General features: G+C 38.0%; 2 protein-coding genes across 6 annotated transcripts in view; one reads left to right on the top strand and one right to left on the bottom strand.

The window, feature by feature from the left end:
- MINDY2 (MINDY lysine 48 deubiquitinase 2) overlaps nt 1-6,895 on the top strand; it is a 26,236-nt gene extending 19,341 nt beyond the window's left edge. The window contains exons 7-9 of the mRNA XM_057382762.1: nt 2,877-3,050; nt 3,966-4,139; nt 5,553-6,895. Of these exons, the coding sequence (XP_057238745.1) occupies nt 2,877-3,050; nt 3,966-4,139; nt 5,553-5,672 (468 nt within the window). The 3' untranslated portion in view covers nt 5,673-6,895. The remainder of the gene's footprint in view (nt 1-2,876; nt 3,051-3,965; nt 4,140-5,552) is intronic.
- A 696-nt stretch (nt 6,896-7,591) lies between these two features.
- The window catches only part of SLTM (SAFB like transcription modulator), a 31,276-nt gene continuing 11,484 nt past the window's right edge, over nt 7,592-27,383 (bottom strand). For 2 of the 5 annotated variants that reach the window (XM_057382756.1, XM_057382758.1), the window contains exons 8-21: nt 26,782-26,831; nt 24,559-24,677; nt 22,841-22,990; nt 22,641-22,750; nt 22,392-22,552; nt 21,981-22,072; nt 21,594-21,757; nt 20,357-20,531; nt 19,668-19,792; nt 18,413-18,583; nt 17,308-17,622; nt 16,748-16,898; nt 15,872-16,029; nt 7,592-15,525 (exon numbers count right to left, since the gene is read on the bottom strand). In XM_057382756.1, the coding sequence (XP_057238739.1) occupies nt 15,417-15,525; nt 15,872-16,029; nt 16,748-16,898; nt 17,308-17,622; nt 18,413-18,583; nt 19,668-19,792; nt 20,357-20,531; nt 21,594-21,757; nt 21,981-22,072; nt 22,392-22,552; nt 22,641-22,750; nt 22,841-22,990; nt 24,559-24,677; nt 26,782-26,831 (2,050 nt within the window). In that variant the 3' untranslated portion in view covers nt 7,592-15,416. The remainder of the gene's footprint in view (nt 15,526-15,871; nt 16,030-16,747; nt 16,899-17,307; nt 17,623-18,412; nt 18,584-19,667; nt 19,793-20,356; nt 20,532-21,593; nt 21,758-21,980; nt 22,073-22,391; nt 22,553-22,640; nt 22,751-22,840; nt 22,991-24,558; nt 24,678-26,781; nt 26,832-27,383) is intronic. The other 3 variants (XM_057382757.1, XM_057382759.1, XM_057382760.1) reach the window with 2 other exon arrangements.

Raw genomic sequence — 27,383 nt, 5'->3', positions numbered from 1 at the left:
GTGCCCGGTCCCCATCAGTGCCCGGTCCCCATCAGTGCCCCGTCCCCAGCCGTACCCCGTCCCCAGCCGTTCCCCGTTCTCAGCCGTGCCCGGTCCCAGCAGAGCTGCGCTCCCCGGGGCTGTGGCTCTGGCAGCCGGGCTCGGGCTCGGGCTCGGCCCGGGGGCTGGGAAGTGCCTGGGAAGGGCGGCTGCTTCCGGGCACCAGGCGCGGCCCTGCTCAGTGCGGCTCCGCTTCCGAGGCGGCCTCAAGGTCAGAGGATAAAAGGGTTTTTCTCCTATCACAGGATCTCCTCGCTGGAATCTTGTTGTTCCAGTGAAGGTGGCCTGTGCCTGTAGCGTTGGGAAGGGAACACGCCTGGCATTAAAGCTGAGCCTAAAAGCCAGCCTGTAGATAGGGCTTCTGTTCTCTTGTTGCAGGTAGGAGGAACAAAACCATGATGAGAGGCTGCATTACCCCTCGTAGCAAAAGAGCCAAGTCCTCTTACTTTATATATGAAACTATTACCAAAAGCTCTATGAATATTAGCAGTATTATAAGGGTCCTGGTTGTTTTGGGGCATGTTTTTTGTGGCATTCAATTTAATGATACTAATGTGATGTAGAGATCAGAGAACTTGGTAAAAAACAAAGGAAAGATGACTTTGGATCTCTGATCTGTGATTTCCCATTGTTTTTTCATTCCAATAATGTGAACCGGAACTCTGTCTCTTATCAGGTACTAAGGAGCCTGCATTCAGTTTGCTAAACTTTATTCAAGTGAAGCAGAATGTTTTAAGCTATTCAGTTGGTATTGGAATTGCAGTGGTGGTGTTTAGGTAATGTGGTGATAATCTAATGCAGTTTATTGCCTTTCATTAGGAAGCTGTGTTCCATTCATTTTTTATTATTTACTCTAACATGACATTTTTACAGTCAATGTTCAACTAAGGAATTCTTACAAAGTAAGAATATGATTTTATTTAGGATCTGAAAAAGGTCTCTATTAAGCAAGTGTTAGCTTTAATCCATCCTTAGATGACAGATACTAGATTCTAAATCCATAAAGGCAATGATACACCTTAATATTTGTGTGTGTAAAAATTATGGTTATAATAGTTTGGTAATAGGAAAAATGCTAACATATTCTCTTTTTTACATCTTTTTGAAGACTTCTTCTATGCAAAATGCTATGAAATAGGTATTCTGTGCAAACTGAAAATGTTGCGAAATTACTTCCTTTTATTTTCTTTGGGTGATTTTTAAGTGTCAGGAGTATCATTCAGTTCTTAGGTTTCCAAGGGAAAGGTGATTTCTTAGGTCATGTGATGTGATCAGACTTGTTGCTGACATTTGTATTTATGTCTGTATGGCCTCCTGTGCTGGTTAAACTCCCATTTCAAAGCTTGAATATAACACTGTTGAATATACAATAGTGTTATCTGTTTGGTTTTGGTTTGGGTTTTTTATCTATTCTTTTTGGCCTTGTGTATAAGTGCATGTTTTGGTATTAGGTAATATTGGAGTAATTGCCGTATGTGAGTTTTCAAGTAATATTTTTGTTTTATCAAGTGACCTCCCAGCCCCAGGAGAGGTGGCTGTAAACAGAGTGGGATTGACAAGATCTGACTGGAATTTCAGCATCTCCCTTAGACAGTCCTTTAATGACTTCAGAGAATCCAGGGAGCTCCTTCTGTATCTGTTGAATATGGACAATTTCTTAACATTTTTAGCGTTAGAAATCATTAGGTCAGGATCTGCCTCTTGCTTTGGTGGTACAAGTTCAGTGCAGTGATCTGTAAGAACCCTTTGTGTGCTGCTGTAATATAAACAGCAAATTTTTGTGGATATCACAATAAACTGCATTGATTTTTACAGCTAAACCACTGCTGCAAGTTTTGTATTGAGTATCCTGATCTGGTACATTGAGTAATAGTAATTGAAGCTTCAGTCCTCGTGTGCTGTATGGGCAGTAATAACATTATTGATTCCAAAAACATGATAGAAAAAGTAGGATGAGATGAGTGGAGGGATTTAAATGGAAATTTAAGCAGGAGTATTTTGTGCTGCTTTCCTGTCCCTCAAATGTGCAGCACCATCTCCTTTTACTTGGGGCCTACTATGGTCATTTCCTTTTGGTTTTAGCTCCTCTCCTACTCCTTCAGCCTAAGCTTACATTTCATCTTTCCTTGGTATCTGCATTTGTTAGCATTGTCTCCTTCACTCCAGACCAGCCCATTTTATAATTTCAGACTTTGAATCAAGAAATTTGGCCTTAGGAAACAGTAAAAATACTAACATGCCAAGAGAAGCAGTTATCAGTGACAAGTGATAGCAAGAATCTTAAATTTAGAGCTTTCAATTGACACAAACCTCAAATTCTGTCAAAACTCATTATGACACATGAAGTCTGAGATGTGGCCATTTTGAGGTAATGCCTCTTGGATTGTTTGGAAAGATCACCTTTGTCTCCATAGCTTGCCTTTGGAATTTAATGTGATTGGTCCAGCGATTTAAAGTTTTCATTGCCAGTTATTAAGTATACTTCTTAGGTATGTTTCTAAAGAGCTATCAAGGTAGATAGCTTGATATATATTCATATATTCATTCATATATATATATATTCATGTTTTATATTAATTTCTAGTCAATATGAACTTCCATTAAGAATGAAGAGTTGCAAGATGGAATACAGAAATTGTGTGACTGTTAATTTAGCAGTGAATACTAGTATCTGGTGGTTTAATGCTGTATGCTGTTTCATTTAATTATTAAACTTTCTAAAAACTCTAAATGAATGTTCTGTTGGAATGCATCATTTGTATTATTTCTGCTACTTAGATTGTAAAAATTTTTTTTTTTTTTTTAGTTTTACAATCTTTCTTTTTTCTTCTGTATAGGGTCAGCTTTACCTGCTGGTGACAGACCAGGGCTTTCTTACAGAAGAGAAGGTTGTGTGGGAAAGCTTACACAATGTGGATGGTGATGGAAATTTCTGTGACTCTGAATTCCACCTACGGCCTCCATCAGACCCTGAAACTGTCTACAGAGGGCAGCAGGATCAAATAGATCAGGTACTGGATTTCTGCCTTTCCACTGTAAATTAGTACTCATTTTTAGTCATATTTATGTATAATTCCACAGATGTGTGTGAGTGTATACTCATGCATATGTGTGACTATAAAACTGCTTGGTTTGGAAGGAGGAAAAGTAAGACCAACTGAGTAGTTTGAAAAATAGGATTTTAATCTCTCAGAATCYACTTCTGCAAAATCTTCGCTCAGATGTCACTTGTGCCTTGCATATGGAAACAGAARCACACTGTGGAATTTCTTCCTACGTAACAAACTCTCTTCAGCTCATTAATATTGTCATAGCTAGACTTTGTCTTCTGCTGCCCACTTGGCTGAATGTAGGACAAACCCCACAGCAGATCTGAGTTGTGGTGGGCATTTGTTATTCTTAATGAGAAGCAGAGTTTGCAGAAGTCATGCCTGGGGTGGGGCTGAGTTGTACCAGTTAATGCGTAAGTACAGAGCAAGACCAAGTTCCTTGGAAATCTTACATTGTGATCAAGCATAAGTTTATAATAATCACCATTCATGTTTTTAAAATACAGGGGAAAAATTAATAAGATGCTCCATAATAAATTGAAGCACTGCATCTGTGTCTCACAATAAAAATCTGACAGAGATAATTTACTTCTGTCCAGATAATGAAGTTTAAACCTGAAAGCAATTTTTTTAATTAGTTTTTGTGTTTGCTGTGCTGCAGCTTAGGCATTGTGAAAGCAGACATGTAAAGTAGCTGTTCTCAGCCTTTCTGCAGTGAGGTTATGTACAGGCTCTGAAACAAATTACTGTTCTATATTTGAAGATAAAGCTGGGAGAAAAGTGATGGTACTGTGTAGCTGCACAGGCTGAAAAATTCACTTGATAGGACTTCTTTTTCTGTGTGAAAGAGCGTTAATAAACAACTTTACTGTTTAGGATTATCTGATGGCATTGTCTCTACAACAAGAGCAGCAGAATCAAGAGATTAACTGGGAACAGATCCCAGAAGGACTCAGTGATCTAGAGCTAGCAAAGAAGCTCCAGGAAGAGGAGGACAGGAGAGCTTCTCAATACTATCAGGAACAAGAACAAGCAGCTGCTCAGGTCCAGGTAAGAAAACAGCACCACAGAATATGATCACAAATTTTAGAAAGTATTAATAATTGCATAGACACATCTGTGCTTGTGCATGTTTCAGTCTGAGGTGAATACAGAAATCTTTAGGAATATGCTACACTTATTAACGTATGCATGTAGATAGAGCAGTTGCAAGCAAATACTTTAAAGCAGGCTCAATCTTCTAATTTAGGGTTTCATTTGTACTTAAGGGTTTCATTTATGCTTAAGTCGGAACCATGGGATGAGTACATGTCAGGTTACAAAGATGGTATTACAGTATTTTACACTGCTTGCAAACAAGCATTCAAATAAGAACTTTTTGATAGTAGTTGAAGTTTTGTCTTTATCTTGTCTCGCAGGAGTCTGTTGCTGTACATTTTTAGGTGATGCAGTCTGTAATCTTATGTGAATCTATTCAGTTGTTCCAAACTACGCAATTAACAGTTTCTCCCAGTGCCACTTCCTTAAGCAGCTGATTTCAAAATGCTTTGAAAATGTGATTCATACACCCRTTTACGCAAAAATGCAATTTAACTGAATGTTCTGTACAAGAGGCAATATTTAAGTTGGTATTTTAGATTTATAGAGCTCTTAACCCCTGAGAACTTTTAGAACTGCTTCCATGTACAAATAGGTAAAAAATAATCTATATAAAGCCTGCATCTTTGGCCTGAAGCAATTCAGAACTGATAAATTGTTTGATGAACTGATAAGTTGTTAAGCATGAAACAMTTTTGACAGTTAAAAGTTGTGTTATTTGCACTGCTTGTGCAGTAGCACCAGCAGTAGCTACTCCTAAGACATATTCATTACTGCTGGCTGCCAAAGGTAGAAGGAGCTGAAGAACCTGCTCAACAGGACTAAGAGCCTGCCCATTTGCAGCTRTGAATGGATAACAGTGGGAACAGATGATGAATTAACAAAACTTATGTAGCCTTTGTCTACCAACCCCCTTTCCAAGTTACRAAAGAGTTTCTAGTTACAAAAAGCTGTTGCTTTACCATTAGCTTGCTGTCCACACCAGCACTTTGAYTCTGCAGTGAAATACAGTGAAATGTGGATTATGTACTTACAAAAGAAACTAAGAAAAAATTCCAGTACAATAACACAGAAGTGCCAGAAAATGCTTGAAACCATATTTTATTGAAACAACTGATCTGAAATATGTGGACACAAGAGGAAGGGACATGTGGAATTTGAAATATATTTTCAGGTAACTTAATTTTCAAGAAACATGCAGTGCTGTGGAGGTCCTGCAGTAGGTACACCAAATACCCCTACCTGAATTCTGCTGGTTTGCATAAAACGTAAACTTTCTAGTTGAGAACTGGACYGTACCCTAATAGTTCAGGCTGTATCTGCAGTAGTGCTGGGTTTATTTCCCATGTAATTTTCCCTACACAGCAGGTACAAGGTGCTGCCTCTCCAGCCAGCGCAAGACAATCCGGGAGTAAYGAACGCAAACGCAAAGAGCCTCGAGAGAAGGAGAGGGAGAAAGAGAAGAACAGCTGTGTTCTCTTGTAACAGCAAATGGATTCCGTCTGGAGCCAAGTGCGTGTCCTCAGAAGCAAAAACAAGGAGTAAAAAGGAAGACAAACCTGTTACATGCCGCCTGTGCCTGATTACCCCATGGATTTTGTTCATGTTCCAAGAGAGGATGGATGACTTTGTTACAATCAGACTGACTTCCTTCAAAGTCATAGTGCGTGCTGCTCAAGAGGGAATTCCAAATCACAGTTGGATGCGGCTGTGCTTTGAGTTAGTCATAAGAAATACTGCACCTTGTAGCTGAACACACAACTCATGGCAAGTCCTGTGTCATAGTGACATCCATTACTCATTACATCAGTTAGTAAGCTATTTTATCTTCGACTAAACAAAGGAGGTAATTCATTTTGTGTAAGACTTTTTCCTGAAGTCTGTACACGAGCACAATGAAGTTCTGTGTTACTTCCATGGTATGAAACTATATCTTAGGCTGGGTATAGTCTCCACGACACAAGAGCCCAAATAACAGCTGGGCACTGCCTCCTCAGTGTGTCCAGATTTCTTTGCTTCTGGATCTGGTATGTTCTTTTCTTGAACCCAGATTTATACTTGTTACTGCTATCACTGCATCTCCTGGCCAGCTTTCTTGCCCCAAGAATGTGTGACTTGATAGGCAGCATACAGAAATTGTCATATAAAATGGGGCATTTGTTAAAAAGCAAGATACCATTTGCTTTTCTTGCGACAACAAACTGGGTATGGCAACTCAGATGTTATCAGGGTTAAACAAGTAATTTTATAGGTAACTTCTTTTTCTTTTATTACTTTTTTTTTTCTCTTGTAGGTAAACTGGACCAGATAAGCTTTTATTTATTGACCTCTCCATATGATAGATGAATGATGAGAGGGAACTAAAGTCTATAATAATCGTTATTCTATATAAGAATGCAGAGTTAAAATAACTATCTGCCTTTTATCCAGAAGTACCTTGAACTTTAACATGACATTAATGTGTCCACTTGTATATTTAAGCAAGTGTACTGTAGTTAAAAACACACTTTTTTGTTTGTTTTATAAATCATATATTCTTAAAAAAGCACACTTCTGAAGGGGGAGAGAGGAGTGAAGCTGCTCTCTGGGATGGTTTGAAAGGTGGTCAGGTGTTAATATTTTGTTTTTTAAATCACTAATTTAGAATTTTTGGAAACCAGATTTTTCTAATTTATGGGAACCAAATAAACATGTTGTGTCTTGTAGTATTTATGGAATGCAGAAACAGAACACTTGATGAATTTTGAGGGAACCACAAATCTTCCTYCACTTCCATTAAATCAATAACAATTACCTTCTTGCTGAACCTTTTGATAAAAATTTCTATTTAGCAATTTGTAGATACTTTTGAAAAAGGCTACTTCTCCTGGACAAGTTATGTGTCTGTGCTCTAAGCCTTAGTGTTCACACAGAATAACCTGGGCAAGCTAAGGCAGCCAGGTGGAATATGACTTTCCTGCTTTCAGGTGGTTGGAGAATATCTATAGAAGTGGGTGTCTAACAGAAGTCCACTGATCAAAAGCCACTTTGCAATTATTTCAGGCAGACTTGCTGCACTGATGGCAACCAGTCATCACACACATCTGTTACCAACCTAGAATGAAAACTAGATAAAGGAAGAATGTCTTACTAACAAAAAGGGCCAATTTGTATCACTTTTCTTCCATGCCTTTTTCTCTTCTGTTTTTTTTCCACTTTTGTTACAATTTCCCTTTTATAACGATGAAGTAATGAACAGTAGGAGGTCTCTAATATGTAAACTGTATATTTAAAAATACCTTCTCTAGAAAAGTCATGCCCAGACAAGTAATTTTAATACTAAATGTATGCAGTTCAGATAATTTTCTATGTCAAAGCAAAGGTTGATGTCTTTTTTTCCTTTGCAGCAGCCTAATTTCTTCAAACAAATTAATGTGGTGGAGGATCACCAACATAATGACTTAGCTACTTTAAGTAGATGAGAAACTATTCCAGTAGTGTCAGTAAAGGAGACTTTAAGCCAGAATGTTGTTTAAAAACATTCTGTTACTAAGACTTTTCCAAATTTGTATAATTACATTTATTTATTGACCTTGAAAAATAAATATGTCGCACAAAGTGTTCGTTATTATTTTCAGTAATAGTATTGCCACTTTAACTCACTTTGGAAGGAATCTAGCTGTTGTGGCTATGGAGGATATCTCTTTGCCTAAGATGCTTGTTCATATTAGAAGAATTCATGTAACATTTCCAGTTTCAGACAGATGTGCCTGAAATCTAATACACTGTAGTTAGAGGAATTACTGTCATTTGGTCCCAGAGGAAGAAGAGTTAAATGCAAWGCTCATCATTAAGTCAGAACTCCCAGATAATTCCGTTTCTTTCAATAAAGGAGTAAAGGGTTTCAAGGGTATTTGAGATGGAGGGCACACGATTAAAACAGTCCTCTGTTAACATCCTTTTTTCTTTACAGGTCTTGAGGCTTTGGAAAAAAAGGTAAAGAATTCCTGAAATCTAGGGCTGCATGGGTTGAACTTGTTAGTGGCAAAAGTTATAAGTGGTTGAGCTTCCTAATATCCAAAATGAAATACATCTGGAAGCTTAATTTATGCCCTGCTGGGAGTAACCATTCCAAAAGCACCTGTCACAGTATCTCTGACAGTATCTGAGGATCAAAAAACCTGAACAGAATTGCTCTTATCGATATGAAGTGAGCTTGGAAAACAATATTGCGCAATATAGTCTTGGAGTACCAGGAAGACAATATCTATTTACTTCATTTGCCTTTTTTTCTTTTTTTTTTTCTCCAACTCATGTTCTGGCAAAAGGGTATAGATTTATACTTTAAATCTCTTTATACAATTTAGCATGCACATGCTCCAAATATCTACATAATATATATGAAAGTGTCCAGAAAAGTAGAGTAGAACTTGTTTTCTGTGCTAGCGCTTATCTAGTGGAAAACAGAATCATAGAATTTTTGTTGTTGCATTATAGTTGTGATATAAAAGAARCTACATACAAGTATTCTTAAAATTAGCAAAAAACTGAGCACTGCAGTAGAGATAAGTGTTCTTCTATAAGGCACTTTGTAAATGCTCAAATTCACCACTTTTCTTGTGACACTCATGGAATCTRCAATTCAAGAAAGCAGATCCAACGGATTATAACACCACAGAATGAAATTAGCATTCCTGAAAATTCACTTAAACACCGTGCAAAAACTACTTTTTGTAGCTGTCCATGTAGTTAATWTAAGAAATAATGTGTTCAGAGTGTCTTTGCAGAGCTGTTCTTGTGGCTCACAGGCACAGGAGCTCCAAGGGAAGCACATGCTCTGCTGGGAACCGCAGAGTGCCAGGCAAGCTCTTACTCACTCGGTATTTCACACTGCCATGTTTCTTCAACCTTGTATGCACAAGCTCTTGAAAAAAATTTCCAGTATGTAATAAAAGGCAATTTGAGTTCTTGAAATGGAATTTTCTTGTGCATTCAGCAGGAAATACTTGAGTAAAAGGTAAAGCTGGTGTACTTTTAACTGAACCTTTCTTTGTTCCTGCTACACTGGTTCTGTAACACAGCTCATTGCTTGGATCAGCCCTTTGCATTAGGATGCTTATTACAGAATCTATACAAACTACATCCTCCAATACAACATATGGAATTAAGAGCTTATTTTATATTAAAGTAGATTTTTAAGGGTTGCAGCATTTAACCAGGTGACTCRGGAAATGCACATTAATAGATGCAGAATCCTCATGAGAAAGCATATTACAGTAAAGAAAAATTAAAAAGCTGTAGTTTGGTTGCAGTAGAGGGCTCCCAGTTCTTCCATCTGTGCTATGATGAAAACACCTTGGTAGCAAGAAAAATCCAACAGTGACAAATGTTCMTACAGTCCAGAGATGGCAAATGTCACACATAAAGCCTCAAAACAGCATTTCATCTTGATGAGTGCACATCCTTTTTTATTAAGCATAACTAGCAATAGACTGTTAGTATTGAGTGGGGAAACTGGGTGAGGTGACACCTTCTCAAACCACATCATTTACACACAGTCTGTGTGATGTTCACAGTGTTTCTGTACAGCTCCCTCTTGTTCCCAGCTTGTCCAGTACAAAAGCAATGGATTTAAGCTYGGCTGTGATCTGCTTTGATGGGAAGAAGTGCCACAGAGGAATGCTAATATGCATAATGCTTTTATGCTGGAACATAAAAGTCCCCACGCTACCTCTTGAGATTGTTTAAGGCTTTGTCCTTAATTCTGCTGTTATTTTGGACATAAATAGCTGTGGCACAGCAGGCAGTGGCCGGATTTTCTCACCTAGGTAATGCCCAGCAGGTTCATTTCCTGGCAGGTTGGCAGTGTCTGTCCTTGGACACACTGCTCTTCACTCTTACTGTGCTTTAAAGTCAGGACTAGCTGTGCTGTTCCTCTGAGAGCTCCAAATGTTTTTATTAAATGTCAGTTGCCTACTGTTCAGTTTTGGTCAATGTCAGGTCCTATCACTCTGAGCTCTCTTTGCTGCAGAGTTTTCTCCAGAGAACTTGCTGAAATCTGCCTTCCCTGTTCCTTTTCTGGTTGGTAGGATTACGTGTGCTCGTGGGGAAGCTTCATGTGCTGAAATGGGCAATTCCTTGTTTTGCAAGGTTAAAACCAGTTAATTATCTTTAGAAAAAAGTCAAGATCCCACATTTGCCTCTACTTGTCAGCATAGAAAARTGTGCAACAAAATAGTGTTGTTTTTGGGAAATCATAGGGAATGATTCAGATGAAGTTTCAGCACTCAGAGTAACAAAAGTTACTAGCTCAGTATAAAAAGTTTTCTAGCTCAGTATAAACAGTGCTTACAAATAATGTAACACTGATGAAACCAAAAGCAGCTGCTGCTGTGAATGTACTCAGCAGAGACAGGAGCTGAGGCACTGCCCCTGCTGTCCTCCACCCGAGCTGTGCCCTTCAGGCAGCAGCTGCTGGGGCTGTGTCAGTGTTGCTGGGGCCAAAAGTGAACGGAATGGGGTTGTTTGATCGAGTCAGACACTCAGCCAAATGTACTGAGATCTTGGGGTGGACAGGGACACAACCTCAGCCAARTTTTACTATTTTTCAATTACTCCCTTGAACTTCCTTTTGTGCTGACACCATTTCAGTTTAGGTCCCATTCAGCTTAAGTGATACTTATTGTGAAACATGGGGACTGATTTCAGAGTCTCATGAGCCAAAGCCTTTAGCTGAGATAAACTGAGTTTTTCCATCACAGCTGGATGAAATAATGGGATACTYGGTCTGTCTTGGAAGTACATGTTCTCTTCCCTTGTTGAAGCCTTCAGTAAAATGTGGATGGGCTTTCTGAGTTAAAATTCCAGCTCTAACTTTTCAAAGTTACATTTACACTAAGCAGTTTTGAAAATTTCACCTTAGTTTAACCTTTTTAGATTTCTTCTAAGCGTGTTCCCAAAAAAGCTGGGATAACTCGTCATCAGAAACCTTGTGTTGGCTTTTGTATTTGCTTAATGGCACTGCTGTGGAAAGGGTCAGAACTGCAATCGGAAGAAACACCAGTGTGTCTYATTTAAATCACTTAAAAAGCTTAAATCAGCTGAGTAATAGGAACACCCTTGATCTGGTCATCTCTTGTTTTGGGGAACTCCAAAGTAACTGTGAAAACAGCCAATTTTTTCTCTAGTATTTTGGTACCAGGGCATCAATAGGTCTCTTTAATTTTAGGGCWTTTGTTATTGCAGATTAACCAGAGCCAGAAACTGGTTTCTATTAATTACTGTTTTGTTTACAATTGAGTTTTGGTGAAGCCCTTCCTACTGAAAGTTTGAAACCAGGTTCTCAGTGAGGTATGTAAATGTGTGGAGATTTTGGCCACTGCATGTATAGAAACTACTACTGGTTGTATTTACAGGAAAAAGTTTTGCTGTGGAAATAAAATCCTTTGCTTGGAAAAGCACAGTAGTAGGTGGTGTCTTCAAGACACTGCAGATACAGTGAACCAATGAGTCTGCTTGTGGACTTTTAAACTACTTGTAATCCAGCTTTTGCATTTTTTATCATGAATAGTTGCAATAATTACATGTTTGCATTYCATATACTCGGGTTACAGTGGTATGCTTGTATTTCTGGATTTCTTACATGCTTTCTCTTAGGGACTGGCAAACAAAAATAACTTTGGAGAGCCCATTTAAAAAGTGACCATAAGTACAATGATTTCAAGAGGTAAATGTATTGTAGCAAGGGTTTCCTAATCTATGTTTTGATAACTGTTGAAATCACCAGTGCTAAAAAGTGTGARTGGAATTCAGGATCAGGGAATTACAGTACAGACATGGATGTCTGTACAATAAGCAGGATTCTGGTTTGGATACTGTTTGTAAACTACTAGTGTAGTTGCAAAAACACCACCAATTACTGCAGGTTGCTATCAGACTGTACTGGGCAGGTCATGTCACCTGTGAATGTTTTTTTTTTCCCTGTGTTTTTGCAGTGTGTAATCCCTTTTTACAGGYTGAACCTAACAACTTTGACAGCAGTACTTTGAACTATAGGAAGTGTCAAATACTTGTCCTGTGCCACATAAATATATTCTAAGTCTGCTACTACCCACTCAGTATTATGGTAATTCCTTACAGCAACTTCTTTATAAGGGAGTGAGAAATACTGTCAGCAGTTTCCCCATAATAACCTGATAGAGCTTTAATGTCAAATGACAGCGTTTTGGTTTATATTACAGCTTTCAGCAAAACAATTTCTTAGGAAAGTTTTTAAAAATTACTTTCAATTATCCTTTTACCAGGGCACCAGCTGCATAGCCMTTATTTGTCCAACTTGTGATAATCACCTTTTACACATACATGCATRTAAGCTTAGTAAAGAAATTACTGATAAAACATACAAAAATGAATCCTACAGAAGTTGCCCCAAGTTCTTCAATGCTAAGTCAAGTAGTTGTTGTCTTAACTGCCTTGACTGGGTTGTTTTACAATGTAATGTTTTAAAATAAAAACCCCCTATGCAAAACCCTATTGTTTTAGGAAAGTTCCAAAAGACTTCCAGATTTGCAATGTCTTCAAGATGCCACCAGAATTGTGCAATTCCTGTGTTAAATCAGCAGTTTGGCTGTGAGTCTGTTAGTCACCCAGTGTTTACCTGGTCTCTAAATCTAAATCTTAGAAGGAAATGCAAAATAAAGCTGATGCAAGTGACTGTGGATTTAGCAAGAGAGGGGAGAAGTTGAGTTTTTTAAGTTGTATTTTAGAAGTCCATGACACAAATCCAGTCATCCAGTATCATTTGTACCAATGTAKGGGAATGAAATCCCTTTCATCATGTTACACCATTATCAAACACTGTAATGGCATCTACAAGTTCAACTACTGAATGTTTTGCATTTTAAAAGCCTTAATTGTTTATATTGTATTAATGTGTTTTTAAAGACTATAAGGAAATAACATTTTCCTTGTAAATTGTTACAATTATTTTGAACACAAATAATTTTCAGAGAAATCCAGTTCTGTATCTTAATATCCTTTTTTGTTTGTGTACCACAACACTGTTAAATTCTGTTAACTTTTAAATAGTGTGTCCCATTACCAGCCTCTCTCTAGTTCAAGGTCTTTACCCAACTGAGATTTATTTTGGTTAACTGTCTTCTGAAACTCATTGTATATAAATAAATTTAAGTGAGCAAAATTAAATAAATATTTCATTTAGATATTTAAGTTCTTTCCTTATAATAAAGGTTGGATGATACGCTTAAAAAAAAACAACAATAACCCAACAAAAACTCACTCTGGAAAAGAAAAGGATAGACTTCTGGTGCTCTTAAGCATTTGATAAATTCAAAGGTTTGGGCAATTTGTTTTCAATGTTGTTTTTTTCCCCATTGTCCTCATTTGTTTTAAGTGAAATATCTACACCTGCACAATCACATTTTTAATTTAATTGTTGGAATGCATAGCTAGACTTCTACAGGGAAGCAAGGGTCTCTCCTGTTTTATTTCTCTACCTCTCTATGTAAGGTTATAAACTTCCCTATTGCCCATTTGATCCATTAGCCCCTACAGGTTCATCTTACAGCAAATACTTGTTTTGTGTGTGTGTTACACCAGATGAAGCACAGACTGCAGCCAAATGCACAGTACTTTTGACAGTGCACGTGAACTTGTACTTTCTATTGAAAACTCCTGCAGCAGAACTCAGTAAATAGAACTTCCTAGATTTTTCTTTTTAAGAATTGAACAAGATGAATTAAATACATCAAGGTAAGTGACACACTTGCTGGACAGTGCATTTCTTTTGTTTAAACCTAAATATTTGTCAGATGTGAATATCAATATAGGATTTAATTGGAGATAATGCTGTTACACCACCAGGTTTCTCCATCTTTCTTGAAAGGCTACTTACTCAAAACCAGTTTAATTCAACTCCTTCTCTGCTAGTTAAATTCCCCTGGAACACTGCAGGTGCTTAGCAGTTCTTCCACACAGTGAGCATAAATCGGCATCTTCTYACTACCTCATGCCTTAAAAAATGTAACTCAAATCCTTCTTTCAAAGGCAATCTGGACCAGTAAACATTTTCAGCTCTTATTCAAGAACTGCTTCCTAAGCTCTTCTGTTCTGCTAGGAGTCCCCTATTCATTTGGGTAACCATCCACCATCCAGCTTTACCAAGTGGGATTAATTTGCTTTTCTCCCTTGATGAATAGCAGTGTTGTAACCTGGTGATAAACGAGTCCTGGCCTGGCTGCCTGGCATTTCTAATTGGGCCTGGTCCAGAARGCTTTAACACAGGCCCTTCCATGCTGACCCAAACCCAAAGGCTTAACAAGATGCAGCCCTTTAGCTCAAGGCTACATCAGTGAGTAGCTGCAGGATTCCCCAAACCCTATAAAACAGAGTTTGTGGTAGTCTGGTGTAAATAAACAGCTGTATCAAAGTTCCACAGAGCTTTCCTAAACACAAAGAGCAAAGTAAAATCATTTCTTTAGGCCTCCCTTGAGTGTTCTGCTATTTTTTTTCTCATCTTTCTTCTGTGAGTAAATGTGCTTTTAAGTTTTCAGTTCAGTAACAGTGAAGGAAACASAGCAGTTTGAGTTAGAATCTAATGGCACTCATGTTTTGATTTGCTATAGCAACATGTCTGTTGAGTTCTGCCTTCCTTCTCCAATGACTGCTTTAAAGACTTACTAGAAGCTATACAGAATATGAAGGTTTATTTCAAAAGAATACATTTGCAAGAATACACATAAATGCACTCAATGTAACAGTACCTTCTGCAAAAATAGGTTACATAATACCCAGTAATGAAAGAACAAATCTTATTTCTCTACAAATTAGAAAGCAGAGATAATGGCCTGGACAACCTTCAAAATGGAGGTTATTTTGGATGTTGTGAGAAGTAGCTAACTTTAAAGCATGACACCACAGAGCTAATGTTGGCAAATCAAACTACTAGCACACAGCTGCAAACTAATCTTTTATACAGGATTAACAAATATTTTGGTTCCAATTTCTTTTTACACAGCTCTAGTGCCTCAAGGAAAATGCTTATCAAAGATACACAAAAACTATCCAAAATTACAACGTAACTATTAAAATGCCTCCAAAATTGAGAGGAAAATAATCATGTTAAATTAAAAAAATTTAACCAGGATTTCCAGACAAGATTTCCTGTTCTTAATCGGAGAAAGTTTACAAGAGATTTCAATAAGTTATCTTGAAACCAAGCAGCTGTAGATCTTAGAATCTTCGTGGAGGTCCACCTTTAAATGGCTTAAATCCTGAGCCACTTCCCCTCTGCATGGAATTGCCTGTGATCTGTACAACTCTATTAATGGGTGAAGMATTACTGGAAACAGAAGTTTTAAAGAAAGTGTTATGATACGTATCTGAACTCCTGGGGCACAGGTAATAATATTCTTATATCTATCACTCAACTGTTTTAAGTCTCAAAGAGACTTGAAAACATGCAGGAAAAGAGACTTCGCAAGAAATCCCTCAGTCCTGTGCTGCTGGGCAATGGTGCCAGCAGCAATASCCCTGGGGAGCCCTGTGCTGGCAGGGCAGGATGGGGGTGTGTGTTGTGCAGCAGCCAGAGAGTAATGCTGCTGTTACTGGCACTGCTGGACTTCCTAAAGACACCAAAGCGTGGAGGGGCTCAGTAGGGAATGGAGAGGAAGGAGTAGTTTCTGTACCTTGTGTGTGGAGCCATCATGGCCCCTCCTCCACGGCCATCTCCCATTCTCCTCGTGTCATGGTAGCCACTTCCTTGAGAACYAGGTCCATGCCATTCTTTCCTTGGTCCAGTTTCACGACTGTGGCGCTCTACAACGTGTCTGTCCTCGTTATAGTGCTGGTGAGAAAGTGACAGCCAGTCAATTCTCAGAATGAAAGGCCTGTTTTATCTAGAGGAAACAAGCTTTTCAAGACAGGTAAGCTTACAGCTGATAAAATAAACATAAGTCCAGCACCTTTTGAGATTTCAGTCCATAGGCTGACAACTCACGTTWATAATATTCCTGTTAATTCTGTGTAACAGAAATTGCAATGACAAATGTGTGGGTACGCAGGGAGTGAATTCCATGAGCTCACACATTACTCCCAATTCTGCCCTGATCTCATGATCACTGGCATAAAACTCAGGAAGAATGTTAGTACTTTTTTAATGCTTCAGGATCCACTAGCAGGAGTGATTTAGTCTGTAGTCTTTAAAGYTAAATCTTGCAGAAGGATTTTCTCTCAGTATCACATTACAAATYACAATTACAAACTACACTGAAAGTAGCAGGCAGTGTATGGTTAAGACCCTGAAAGGATGAAGTCTCTAAACCTTAATCATCAACTCTAAGATATTGTTCTGATGTACTATAAGGATGCCAGACAAACAGAATAGGATATTTTTTCTGCAATTTCTTGGGTTATTAAGAAACTTTTAACATAAAGAAAGCTAATCTGAAAATAGCCAGAATGTTTGTGAATCATTTTGACGATGCTGTATGGTCATTTTTCCAGCATGAGCCTGCATTTTCCAGCCTCTCYTCCATGCACACAAACACAAGAAGGTGACTCACTTGTCCTCCACCTCTGTCTCCCATCACGCCCCGTTCTCCGTCTCTGCCGCCGTAGCCCGAGGCGCTGCTGCGGCTGCCGGGGGGTGCTCCCCTCACGTGGCCGGACACTTCCCTTCCTGACCGATCCGGCCGGTCGCCTCTGTAAAAATTGCTTTCATCAAAATTTGGGTTTCAGTATACTTGAATTGGTACCAAATCATAGCACATGTAGACAACAAAGATTCCAGTGGTTCCTAGCAACCTGCAGCTGACCTTTCAGAAACATTCTTTTAGATCTCTGTGGCTCTTTAAATAATTAAAGCTCACAAGTTACTCGTTTACATCTGCTTTCTAAACCAAAGCCTCCTTAAGTCTGTTGCTAGTCATGATAAACAGACTGCTGGAAGTTAGCATCCAGCTCCTAGATGAGATTTAGCATTTGATAACCTACATATTTCTTACAATGCTTTTCTTTAGGAGGGGAGGGTCTATTCTCTTTTGCACACTAATTCTTGAGGAATTGCTCCTATGGATAAATTCTACAAGAATAAGTACTTTCACTGATTAGTCAACAAATTTACCTGCCATCCCGTTTGTCTGTGCTTATGCTTCCCTCACTCTTCCAATTTGTTTGCCTAGGTGGGTTGGAACCAGTTTCTCTGGGATGTCGGCCGTGTGGTATTTCTGGTCTGTCGTGAATTATTACTGTTCTCCTTTCATCTCTGTCTCCTCGCACTTCCCGTCTGTCCGTGTCCCGGAGTTCACTTCTTGGCTGGGGTGGTTCATTTCTTCTGGATTCACTAAAGCTTTTGGGATATCTCTCAAACCCTGGCTCTTCTCTTCGTGCTGTTGGGCGAGTCTTTTTTGCCTCACCTTGATTTACAAAACGATCTCGCCTAAGTTGTTAAAGTAGGAAAAAGTTACTTGCTTGTTTCCCATTTTCRCATTTCTCCCCACTCACATGCATGAGGACATAAGATATCACTAATCTTTGTATTACTTGTTTCTTACTATATACATGGTATAGAAATCAAAGATCCTTCCCACCCCAAAACTGTATTTATTTCTACAATTGTAATTTTGAGYTTGAGTTGTAACAGCCAGTTAAACATTTCTTCATGCTTGTATTTGTTCCCACTTCTCAAGCCAGAACTGTATTAAAATTCTAGTTCACTGCAGCCTAAAAGTAGACATCCAGGACCTACAATGACGTGGTCTTAGCTTTGTAGGTGKTAACTGGAGATGTTTAATGGATCCATGAAGTTGCACCTGGAACCAGCATTTACTGCACAGTTCATGGATTATGATGAATGATCTTAACTCTTCTAAAATCAGTTGCTTTTAGCCTTGCTTCTTAAGGAGGCAAGTTACGAAGTTGCATATAGGTAATCCATTGGAACTTATGATTAGATGTGAAAGAGGAAGGAATAATTGCAAAAATCCTTTTGAAATGTCTCACAAAAAAGGCCACCAGGTAGCTAATTTAAAGTCCTCAGGGAAAAGCAGACTAAATTCCATGATAAAAGTGGCCAGTCCTGAAGACACAAGGAATACCAGGACAGTACTGCAGTTCTATTACATCAGAACTGTGTAAAGCATTTAGCACCACTTTCAGTTTTGGACAGTTAAGAGTGAAATCCATCGAGATGCTGGCAGGCAAATACCTGCCCTATTATCTAAACTCACCTATCAAAAGAAGATGATGGAACAGAAGAACCTTCTGGGTATCGGCCTCGTTCTCTGTGATCAAAGTCACTGAACCTGTTCTGCTGGCGGCTGTAATCYGAGCCATGGCCAAAACGTGCATCTGTATCAAGAGCCATCTTCTTGCTCTCGTTCCAGTAAGGATCATCTCTCCTTTAGCCAAATAAAGGAAACCTCATCAGTCACATGTAGCCAAACCAAGGCCTAATATGCAGAAAATTTTTGAGTCAATTGCCTATTTCAGAGGATGCTCATTTGATATTTGTAAAACCAATAACAAAGGTAGACTCTATAAATAGTGATGAACAAAATCATTTAAGAAAACACCCTAAACTAACCACCCCTTTGTTTGAAGTATAAATTGAAGAGATAAAATACCAATAAAATATGTAACAAAATCTAAGCAACTGYATATTGTTTGGGCAGTTTAAAAACAAAACAGAACCCCCATAAACAACACTACAGCAGAATTTTTGCCTGAAAATAGCCTTCTATGAAAAGAAATGCCCTCTAGGAAAAAAACAAGCGAACCCACCCAAACCAACCCACCCCCAAAAATCTGAACTGTTTTCTTGGGAAAGAACATGGTAGGAAACACCAAGGCCTTTCTTACAGAGTCTCTAGCTCAGAATGGGAAATTAGGTGTACAATCAGTAGCCTTGAACAATTAAGCTGTCTTTATTCCTCYGGTGAAGAAATATTAGTGTTCTGCTACTGTAGCTACCATGATGACTTACATTTACTTTCCACATGTGAATTTTATGGCTAAGGTCTCAGTCCTATTTTTACAATCAAATAAAGATCAAAGCCAGTTCAWTTCATGTGGTTCAAACAGCAAATTATAGATGTCATCAGCTTCACTACTGATTAAAATTCAAGAAAATTAAGTCATCACACTGACTTCCTGAACCAYTCATTTAGCAGAAATATGAATTCTCTAAGTATAAGCTAGAAGCTTCAACAGTTAAGGCAAAGCAGCTTTTCCCAGCAAATGCTCTGAAGTGTGGTTTTTTCATCCAATAAAAAATAATCCACGGGATACTTCTCTAATTTCAAAACTCCCTCCTACAGATACAGAGTTTCATGTTTGTCAWACTAATGCCAAACCAAACAAATACCTGAAATCCAGTTCTTCTGTGAAGACCTGCTGCAGGTGCAAATGCATTTTCAAGACTGATGCAAGGCTTGTAGCTGTTTCATTTTATTATGCACTGCAGAAAGCTATTTTGATAATTACCTGTGATCTACATCCCGTGGACGTTTCAAAGCATTCCTCTTCTCCTGTTCATAGCGGAGCTGCTGCTGTTGCCGCCGAAGTTCCTCCCTCTCTCGAGCAATTCGCTCCGCTTCTTTCCGACGTTCCTGCCATGAAAGGAACCACAAACAGAACAGGCTTTTACTGGAGATACCTCCAGAATGGTTAGCGAGTATACAAGCTTATCCCTTGACAGTTTTCTGCTACAGGTTATTGGAGAAAATGCATCCTTGGGTGGCATCTAAGATTRAAGACCATAGGGAATATTTCTCTAAAAAAGTAGGCTACAAATCTGGAGATGCTATTGGCTCTTACACAGATATACCTCCAGGTATTACTACTGTATTCRTTGCCCAGAAACACTTCTTGAAGTTTGCAGTGACAATCTACAGGGAAAATCTAGTAAAATTATGGAAGAGTAGTACAGGCAAAATYATCTATTGTACTTCATGTGTAGAGGCTGTATAGCTGCTGCAGTAGCAAGCATTTTACATCAAATTACTCACATGCAAACAAGATTCCTGTTGTAGAGCTAGGATTATGTAATCTTTGGCTATTTTTATGGAAGAAAAAGGGCTGGGTGGAAGGGTGAAGATCAAAATTCCCCACAAGTGCAAACTGGTCCAGCCTCCAAAACATTCCTGCAGATTGCAGAACACAACTCTGCCCACCTGTTCAATCCGAACGCGCTCCCTCTCCAAGCGCTCCCGTTCCATTCTCTCCCTCTCCAGCTTTTGCCTCTCAATCTCCAGTCGTTCCCTTTCCCTCTGCAGGCACTCTTCTCGCTCGTGCATTATTCGTATCCGTTCTCGCTCACGCCGCTCTCGCTCAGCAATTTCTCTTCGCCTGAAGAAAAAAAAAAAAGGTAACAGAAATTCATCTGAAAAATTCTGTCATCCAAAACTAACATCACCTTAAGCACAGACAYTTAAAAACTATTTCAGAGTAAGCTCTTCACAGAAGTCCCTGCATCAGAAGTCTACTCCTTTTAGCCCCAAGTAGCCAAAGTTGTTTTACTTTATCTACAGAACCATTAGCAGACAACAGATAGGAAAAGTTATTTCAAGAATCATCATTGTTGATGTATTTTATGCTTAATTCAGAGATCTCATTTGTCGTCTGGCACACAATAACAACAACATAGCCAAGAATATMATTTGGATTTTAGAAGCAAATGCTGTTTTAGCTCTTGTCCTCTTCACGCTAACACAAAATACACTTATGGTTTTCTGTTAAAAAACTAAGACAATCATGACCACTCTGAGCTGCACAGGTTAGTAAACTTGTGAACAGCTTCATTTTACTTCYTTCTTTCTATTTCGCACAGTGCAGCTTAGAGGAAGCACAAAAGGCATTTTCTCCTTTAAGCTTTATGCTTGCTGGGAATCCCTTTGTTTAGGAATTGTTTCTCTTGGTTTCAGGAAACCCAGCTAACAGCACAGCTCATTTAACTGTTCTTTGCAAGCTTTTGGCCATATGGAAACAGTAGAACAGAACAGTTTAGCCATTTGGTCCTTCATTTAAAGGACCAAGACTGTATTATACTTGATTTGTCATTAAGATATACAACATGTTTGAAAACAAATAAACCCCAAACACTGCTTTTGGCCCTGTCTCCTAGTCTACTTCTCACTTGTCAAAAAGAAAGCTGGCATGCAGTTAACACTTACGAGATACACCCCCTCCACTGTAACAAACTCTAAGATATGTGTGTTTGTATAAAGCYATTAAAAGATTACACAAAAATTTTGAAGTTTGTTAATTCACATAAAGATACTGTTAGGTAAAGTCCCAGACTTTAACATCTGGGTAGAAGGCTTGACAAAATGCGCTCTGATTAGATTTCTTAATATAGTATTTGATCAATTAATGTATAAAATAGCCTTTAGCAAAAAGTTGATTTACTACCTTCGCAGTTCAACAGCTCGTCGTATTCTTTCCAATCGAACCATGTGTTCKCGCAATCTCTGTTCCTTCATCTTTTCAAAAGGCAAGATATCCTTTCTACCCCTGTATTCCCTGAATTTCACTTTCTCTTGAATAATACGCTCTTTGTTCCTCAATATCTGTGGCTATAGATAGAGATTACAATGGTTATTTCAGAAGTCTCATTCATTTAGGGAGATTTCTGGATGCTATGTTCAAGTATCATTAATGACTTAGCAATCCCAAAGCATACAAAGCTTCTATCTAAGCTTAACAGTTTGTGATAGTTTATTGACTCTTCAGTGCAAATATCAACTGCAAGGTAGGATTAAATCAGGTAAGGATGGCATCAAATCTATAGATACTTACTTTATCAAACCTTCCCCTTCTAACTGTCCTAGTGTGGCCTTGGTCTCCTTTTGTTTGGTCTAAAACTACAACTTGACCTGGGCTTTTACCACCTAGTGAAGGGGGGAAACAAAAAAAAAAAAAAAACCAAAAGGTTTAAAAACATGCACACAACTATCTCTATTTGCCTATTACAAATTTTCCTTAGTGAAATGTCTAAATCTCTAAAGCAAACTGGTACTGGTAGGAGAAGCATACCAGCACATGCCTGTAATTAATATTAGTATAAAGTACAGAACTAAGAAATGCGTTACTGGAGTCTAAAAAGGTAGAGGTGTTTAATTGTCTGGTTTCCAGTAAGAGCAAGAACATGCCCCCAAGACAAGTCAGACACACAGAATGAACAAGAGGAAATACAGCTATATGGCATACTTATTCTTTTCTTTTCTTCAGTTTTTTTAGTGGATTCTTGATTAGGGCCACTTGTTCCATTATCACTCTTCTCATCTTTACCTTCTGTTTTCTTGGCTTCTTTACTTTCTTTTTTTTCAGATTTCTCTGATTTCTTTTCTTCCTTTTTGGTTGATGGGGTTCTTATTAGAAAAAAAGAACATATAAATCCAATGAGGAAAATTCAGTTTAGAGAATTTTCACAATTTCAGGAGATGTGAAATTTCTTACTTGCTGGCTTTGTCACTTGATGCAGTCTTCTTATCTCCTATGCTCCTACTCAAACTAGATTTCTCATCACTTTCCTTCTTCAATTCTTTTTTGGACGGATCACCTTTCACCTGGTTATTTTTTCAAAAGTAAATAGGTTAATACAGATTCTGGTAAAAGATGGTCTATTTTGGGAAAGGTCTTCATGTTACAAAACCTACTTTCTCCACAGAGATCTGCTGTCCATGCAGCTCTGTTCGGTGCAGGTGTGCAATGCATCTGGCCACTTCTGTACTAGAGGACATTGTCACTATGCCATAGCATTTTGCCCCTGGGCTTCGTGCATTTGTAACCACCTTTGCACCAAGTACCTATGCAAACAGGAAAAGGTTAGGTTCTGAGAGAGACATTTCTACTAAGGAAGCTATGGTATTCCAATAATAACTTTATCCTAGTATATAAGAAAACAAAACAAGTTCAGCCTAACAGCAATGTAACTCCCACCCCACTAGAAAGACTRACTGACACTCCCAAGTTCTCAGAAGTTTTGAGAACTTTATCCAACTTGCCTATCAAAGCATATTAATGACTGCATCCTGTTTTRACCAGTCACCTCATGCCCATTAACCAAAAGCTTCTCTTTAGAGTTACTGTCAAAATTCATTCACAGAAACACCACTGACCTGCATCTGATGGTTCATCTCTGACAGATGCACCCCCACAAAAAGTCAGCAGCTGCCAAATTAATGGCAGGAACGTACAAGGAGTATTTCGTAGTAACTTAAGGGAGCCAATTCTTCAAGGTCATCTAGCAAGTGTGTCAATTAAGCCATTTTAGCATTCAGCTCTGACATCTGCTTCTTGAGAAGGTATTTGTGTTCCCGCTCCTTGCTAGAATTTCTACAGCTGCTGGAGCCAGTCTTTTTGCCACAATCATGCTCTAAAGGCAATAATTTTATCTTTCTAGCAGACTGTCATGGTACAGTCATTAAATGTTTCCCAATCAATTTCAAAACTAGGAAGCTATGTAAATATAAGTATCAACCAGCTTTACACTGAAAACAATTGGAACAACTCCAAATATTTGGAAGTTTCAACAAAATATACTCTCAGCTTTCTACACTTGTGAATGCATTAAATAAAAYTACCTACTAAATTAATTATAAAAATCAGATGTGCAATAATCAATACACATACTTGATATTAACAGTGTTCAGGTTCTAACCAGTACCCAAGACACAATAATGCCATTAACCACATAGGCTCACACAAATACTACAAGTTCACATAGTTACCAGCAACTCCTTTGGGAAAATGAGAATAACCTTGTGTTTAGAATACTGCTTAGCTTTTAGCATTTTCACATTATTCTATGGRATTTGTATGTTTAAATTAACCAAAATCACGAAAACAGACTTAGTTTAAGCATCCTGTAAAAAAGGATCATTAAGTAATTAAAWGTTCCTAAAGGATCATACATTAAACATCACATCTTTTTACCTATTCATTCCATTCATAAGTCTTCAGAATACACTTTAAACAGTCTCCCAAAGCAGGATGTTTTATAAAGACTGTTTATACTACAGTTTTATCAGTTAGTACATTGTTTTGCACTCATGCTTAAAYACAGTTGCTACAAAGGAACATAGCCATCATTATTTAAAACGCCAGTCCTGACCAGACTATTCAAGTATTTGGAAATTTTTTTTGTACTTTTCCTACCTCAAAAGGCAGAAGAATTTCTCACAAAATGAACATGTGGGTCTCCTGTAAGCATACACTCTTACTGCAGCAAGTATGGGGCTTTAGCTTKCACTGGTCAAACATTTTCTCTCAAACCTTTATTTAAATCAACTATTAATCAATTTCTGTAACTGAACCTATGACAGAGAATAGACACACACACACCACACACATGATATCATGCCCCATGAAATACCTTTCCATATTTGCCAAAGAGATTTTTCAAGTCAGCAGCTTTTGTGTTGGAAGACAATCCGCTAACCCACAGGTTTCTAGTTGAACTTCCACTGCTACCACTAACACTGCTTGCGCTTCCTGAAACAAGTTTTACAAAACAGCCAAAAAATTAAGGAGACAAAGGTACCATGAATATTTAGATAAACTGTTGCTGAAAAGAGAAACTTAGCCTGTTACCTCTAAGTAATTGTTTATCTGGTTACCTTTCTTGAAAAGACTTCTATAGAAAAAAAAAAATATATGACATAAGATTTCATTCATTTAACCACATATTGAGACCAACAGTTTGGCTAATTTGTACCCAAAGGACAGAGCTAGAAAAAGAATACAGATCTTTGTTAAAGGCATGCTTTATCCCTCACTGGGTACGTACACTTAGCTTCCATCCAAGAAAATGGGGTTTTTTTACACACAGTATTTGCTCTCCATCATGATGTCTGTACATTGCTCATGTTSTCAGAGACAACAGAAAGGTTAATATAGGAAACTTAGACAATCCCARCCTCTGGAATCATGTGGTCAATTTTCACAACTTTTTGAAGTACCTGCAGTTTTTTAAAAAGACTACTGGATGTAGAACTGGATACAACACACCAATGTTATTTCCTACATACTCAGGAAAATAATACATAAAAGCTGGAAAAACATTATGTGCCTTAAATATTCCTCCCACCCAATACATTAAATATTTTTGAAATAACAAAGCAGTAAGAACTCAAGAGATTCATGTAATCTCATTCTCAACATCTTTTAGTACTTCAGCTTGTTGTTGGTATTTGCTGCTAAATGTATGAACTGCTTTGGAATATGTTAAAATGGAGCCAGTCATACAGGCAAGACCAGAAGTGGATCTGGTGAACAACTGGAAAATCTGATGACAAGGTAGTTTTAAGAGGTAATTTAACCACTTTGAGGAAAAAAAAAAAGATAGAGTAGTTTTGTTTCTTCAATGCATCAAGACTAACTAAGAGCACAAGGCAACAAATCTCAGTTATGCTAATACTAGGGTTATCTTGGTATTAATTAGATATATAAGGAAGAAAYTCTGCTCTGTGAGCTGGTGAGAYCCTGGCACAGGTTGCCCAGAGAAGCTGTGGCTGCCCCATCCTTGCAAATGCTCAAGGCCAGGTTGGACAGCTTGGAGCAGCCTGGGATAGTGGAAGGTGTCCCTTTAAGGTCTCTTCCAACCCAAAACAYTCCATAGTTCTGCAGTTAGAATTCCAATATCATTAAACAGCCACTATCCTGGCTTTGGCTGTGTATATTAAGAAAGCCTTAGGATAGTCTAACTATTACAGTTACCACATATGCTACATCAATGAAGATAAACAAATCTGCATCCYGTTTCAGTGTAAGCATGTAACTGTCATGAAAAGACACATCTACAAAAGGCCAAATTATGTCTGCCACAAAAAAATTTTCTCAAATTCATTTATCAGATGAAGTTTCAGTCATCTGTTAGTGTTATGCCAGAGATTGTGTGACGAAGGTTTCTGGCAGAGAGGGAATAGGTAAAATAAGGAGACACATGAGCTCACACAAACGCCTTTGTTCAACCATGAAACATCAGTGTAACTGGTGCAATTCATGTGGTCTTGTGCTCCACTCTGAATTTGTAATCATAATACAGGGTTTTAGGGAAACGGAACTCCAAGGCAGACAAATAGGTTCAAATTTAATACATTAAACAGCCATAAGTGCAATTTTGCAAGCTGGCATTTCAGCTATTATACTTGGTTGAGAGTTCAATTTATTAAAAAATTAGCTAGAATTATAAACAAGACAAAAAATTTCGTTGACATTACGCTTAAATACTTGCAATTGCTCTGTTCTGAGTAAGCTACAGCTGGCTTATCTGAAAATTACAGCTTCTCATGAAAACAAACTTGGGAAACGTTAACTGAAATTTGCTCCCAAAAGTATTTTGAAACCAGAGAATGCATTTTCATCAAGCCTTTAGAATAAGGATTTTTGATCTTATGACGAACCTGGCATAAGGAGAAAGAAAATATATGGACACATACATATAGCAAATGACTACTGCACCTCTAGCATAATTTACTACAGATGGCTGAGTTCAATCATATGAGCCATTTTATTAGGTGGCAAGTAATTTCTTWATCAGGAAAGCATTGAGTTCAAGACAATACTAATTTCTAGTACCCTAACTTGTAATAGTTACCTTTATCATCCTTTGATGTTGTCTTGCTTTCTTTAGATTCCTTAGTAGAGCTAGAGAAGCAAATTAAAAAAAATCAGAAGAAAGTTGAAACTACAGAATTTGGTGTTGCATTTTATACTAAAACTAGCACACAAGTTAACATTTCAAAAAATAAAAATGAAAAAGGGCCAGACTGCATATTTGAACAAATGATTCCCTTATGGATTCTTGCACTGATTTTCCCCAAGATGCCTGAAGATCTAGATTTTCTGACAACTCTATTCAGTGGATATATGGCAATCTTCTCCAGATTTCAGGACGGGGACTTGACTTCATTTTGTGTTCTTAGAACTGATAGCTGTTCATTACCATCATCACAAGGACATTTAAAAAAAATCGTCAATTTGAAAAAAATAAATAAATGCTGACAATTCGACAATGCAATCAGTAGGACATAGTGTCTATACGAAGATCTTGAATTTTAAAAAGTAACTTATGGCGGTCAAAAAACCCATAGGCAGGAGCATAGGATACTAATTATAAGATTCTTGCTGCTACCCCCTTAATGTAGAGTGATCTTATTGAATGCTGGTACTCAGTATCGTAAAGAACTGACATAGAAA

Source organism: Malurus melanocephalus, unplaced genomic scaffold (genome assembly GCF_030028575.1).
Source record: "Malurus melanocephalus ecotype Western Australia unplaced genomic scaffold, MMel_1.1 scaffold_586, whole genome shotgun sequence".
In the NCBI taxonomy this organism is placed as follows: Eukaryota; Metazoa; Chordata; class Aves; order Passeriformes; family Maluridae; genus Malurus; species Malurus melanocephalus.
The sequence above is the reverse complement of the archived record's forward strand: the minus strand, read 5'-3'. Positions and strand labels throughout refer to the sequence as shown.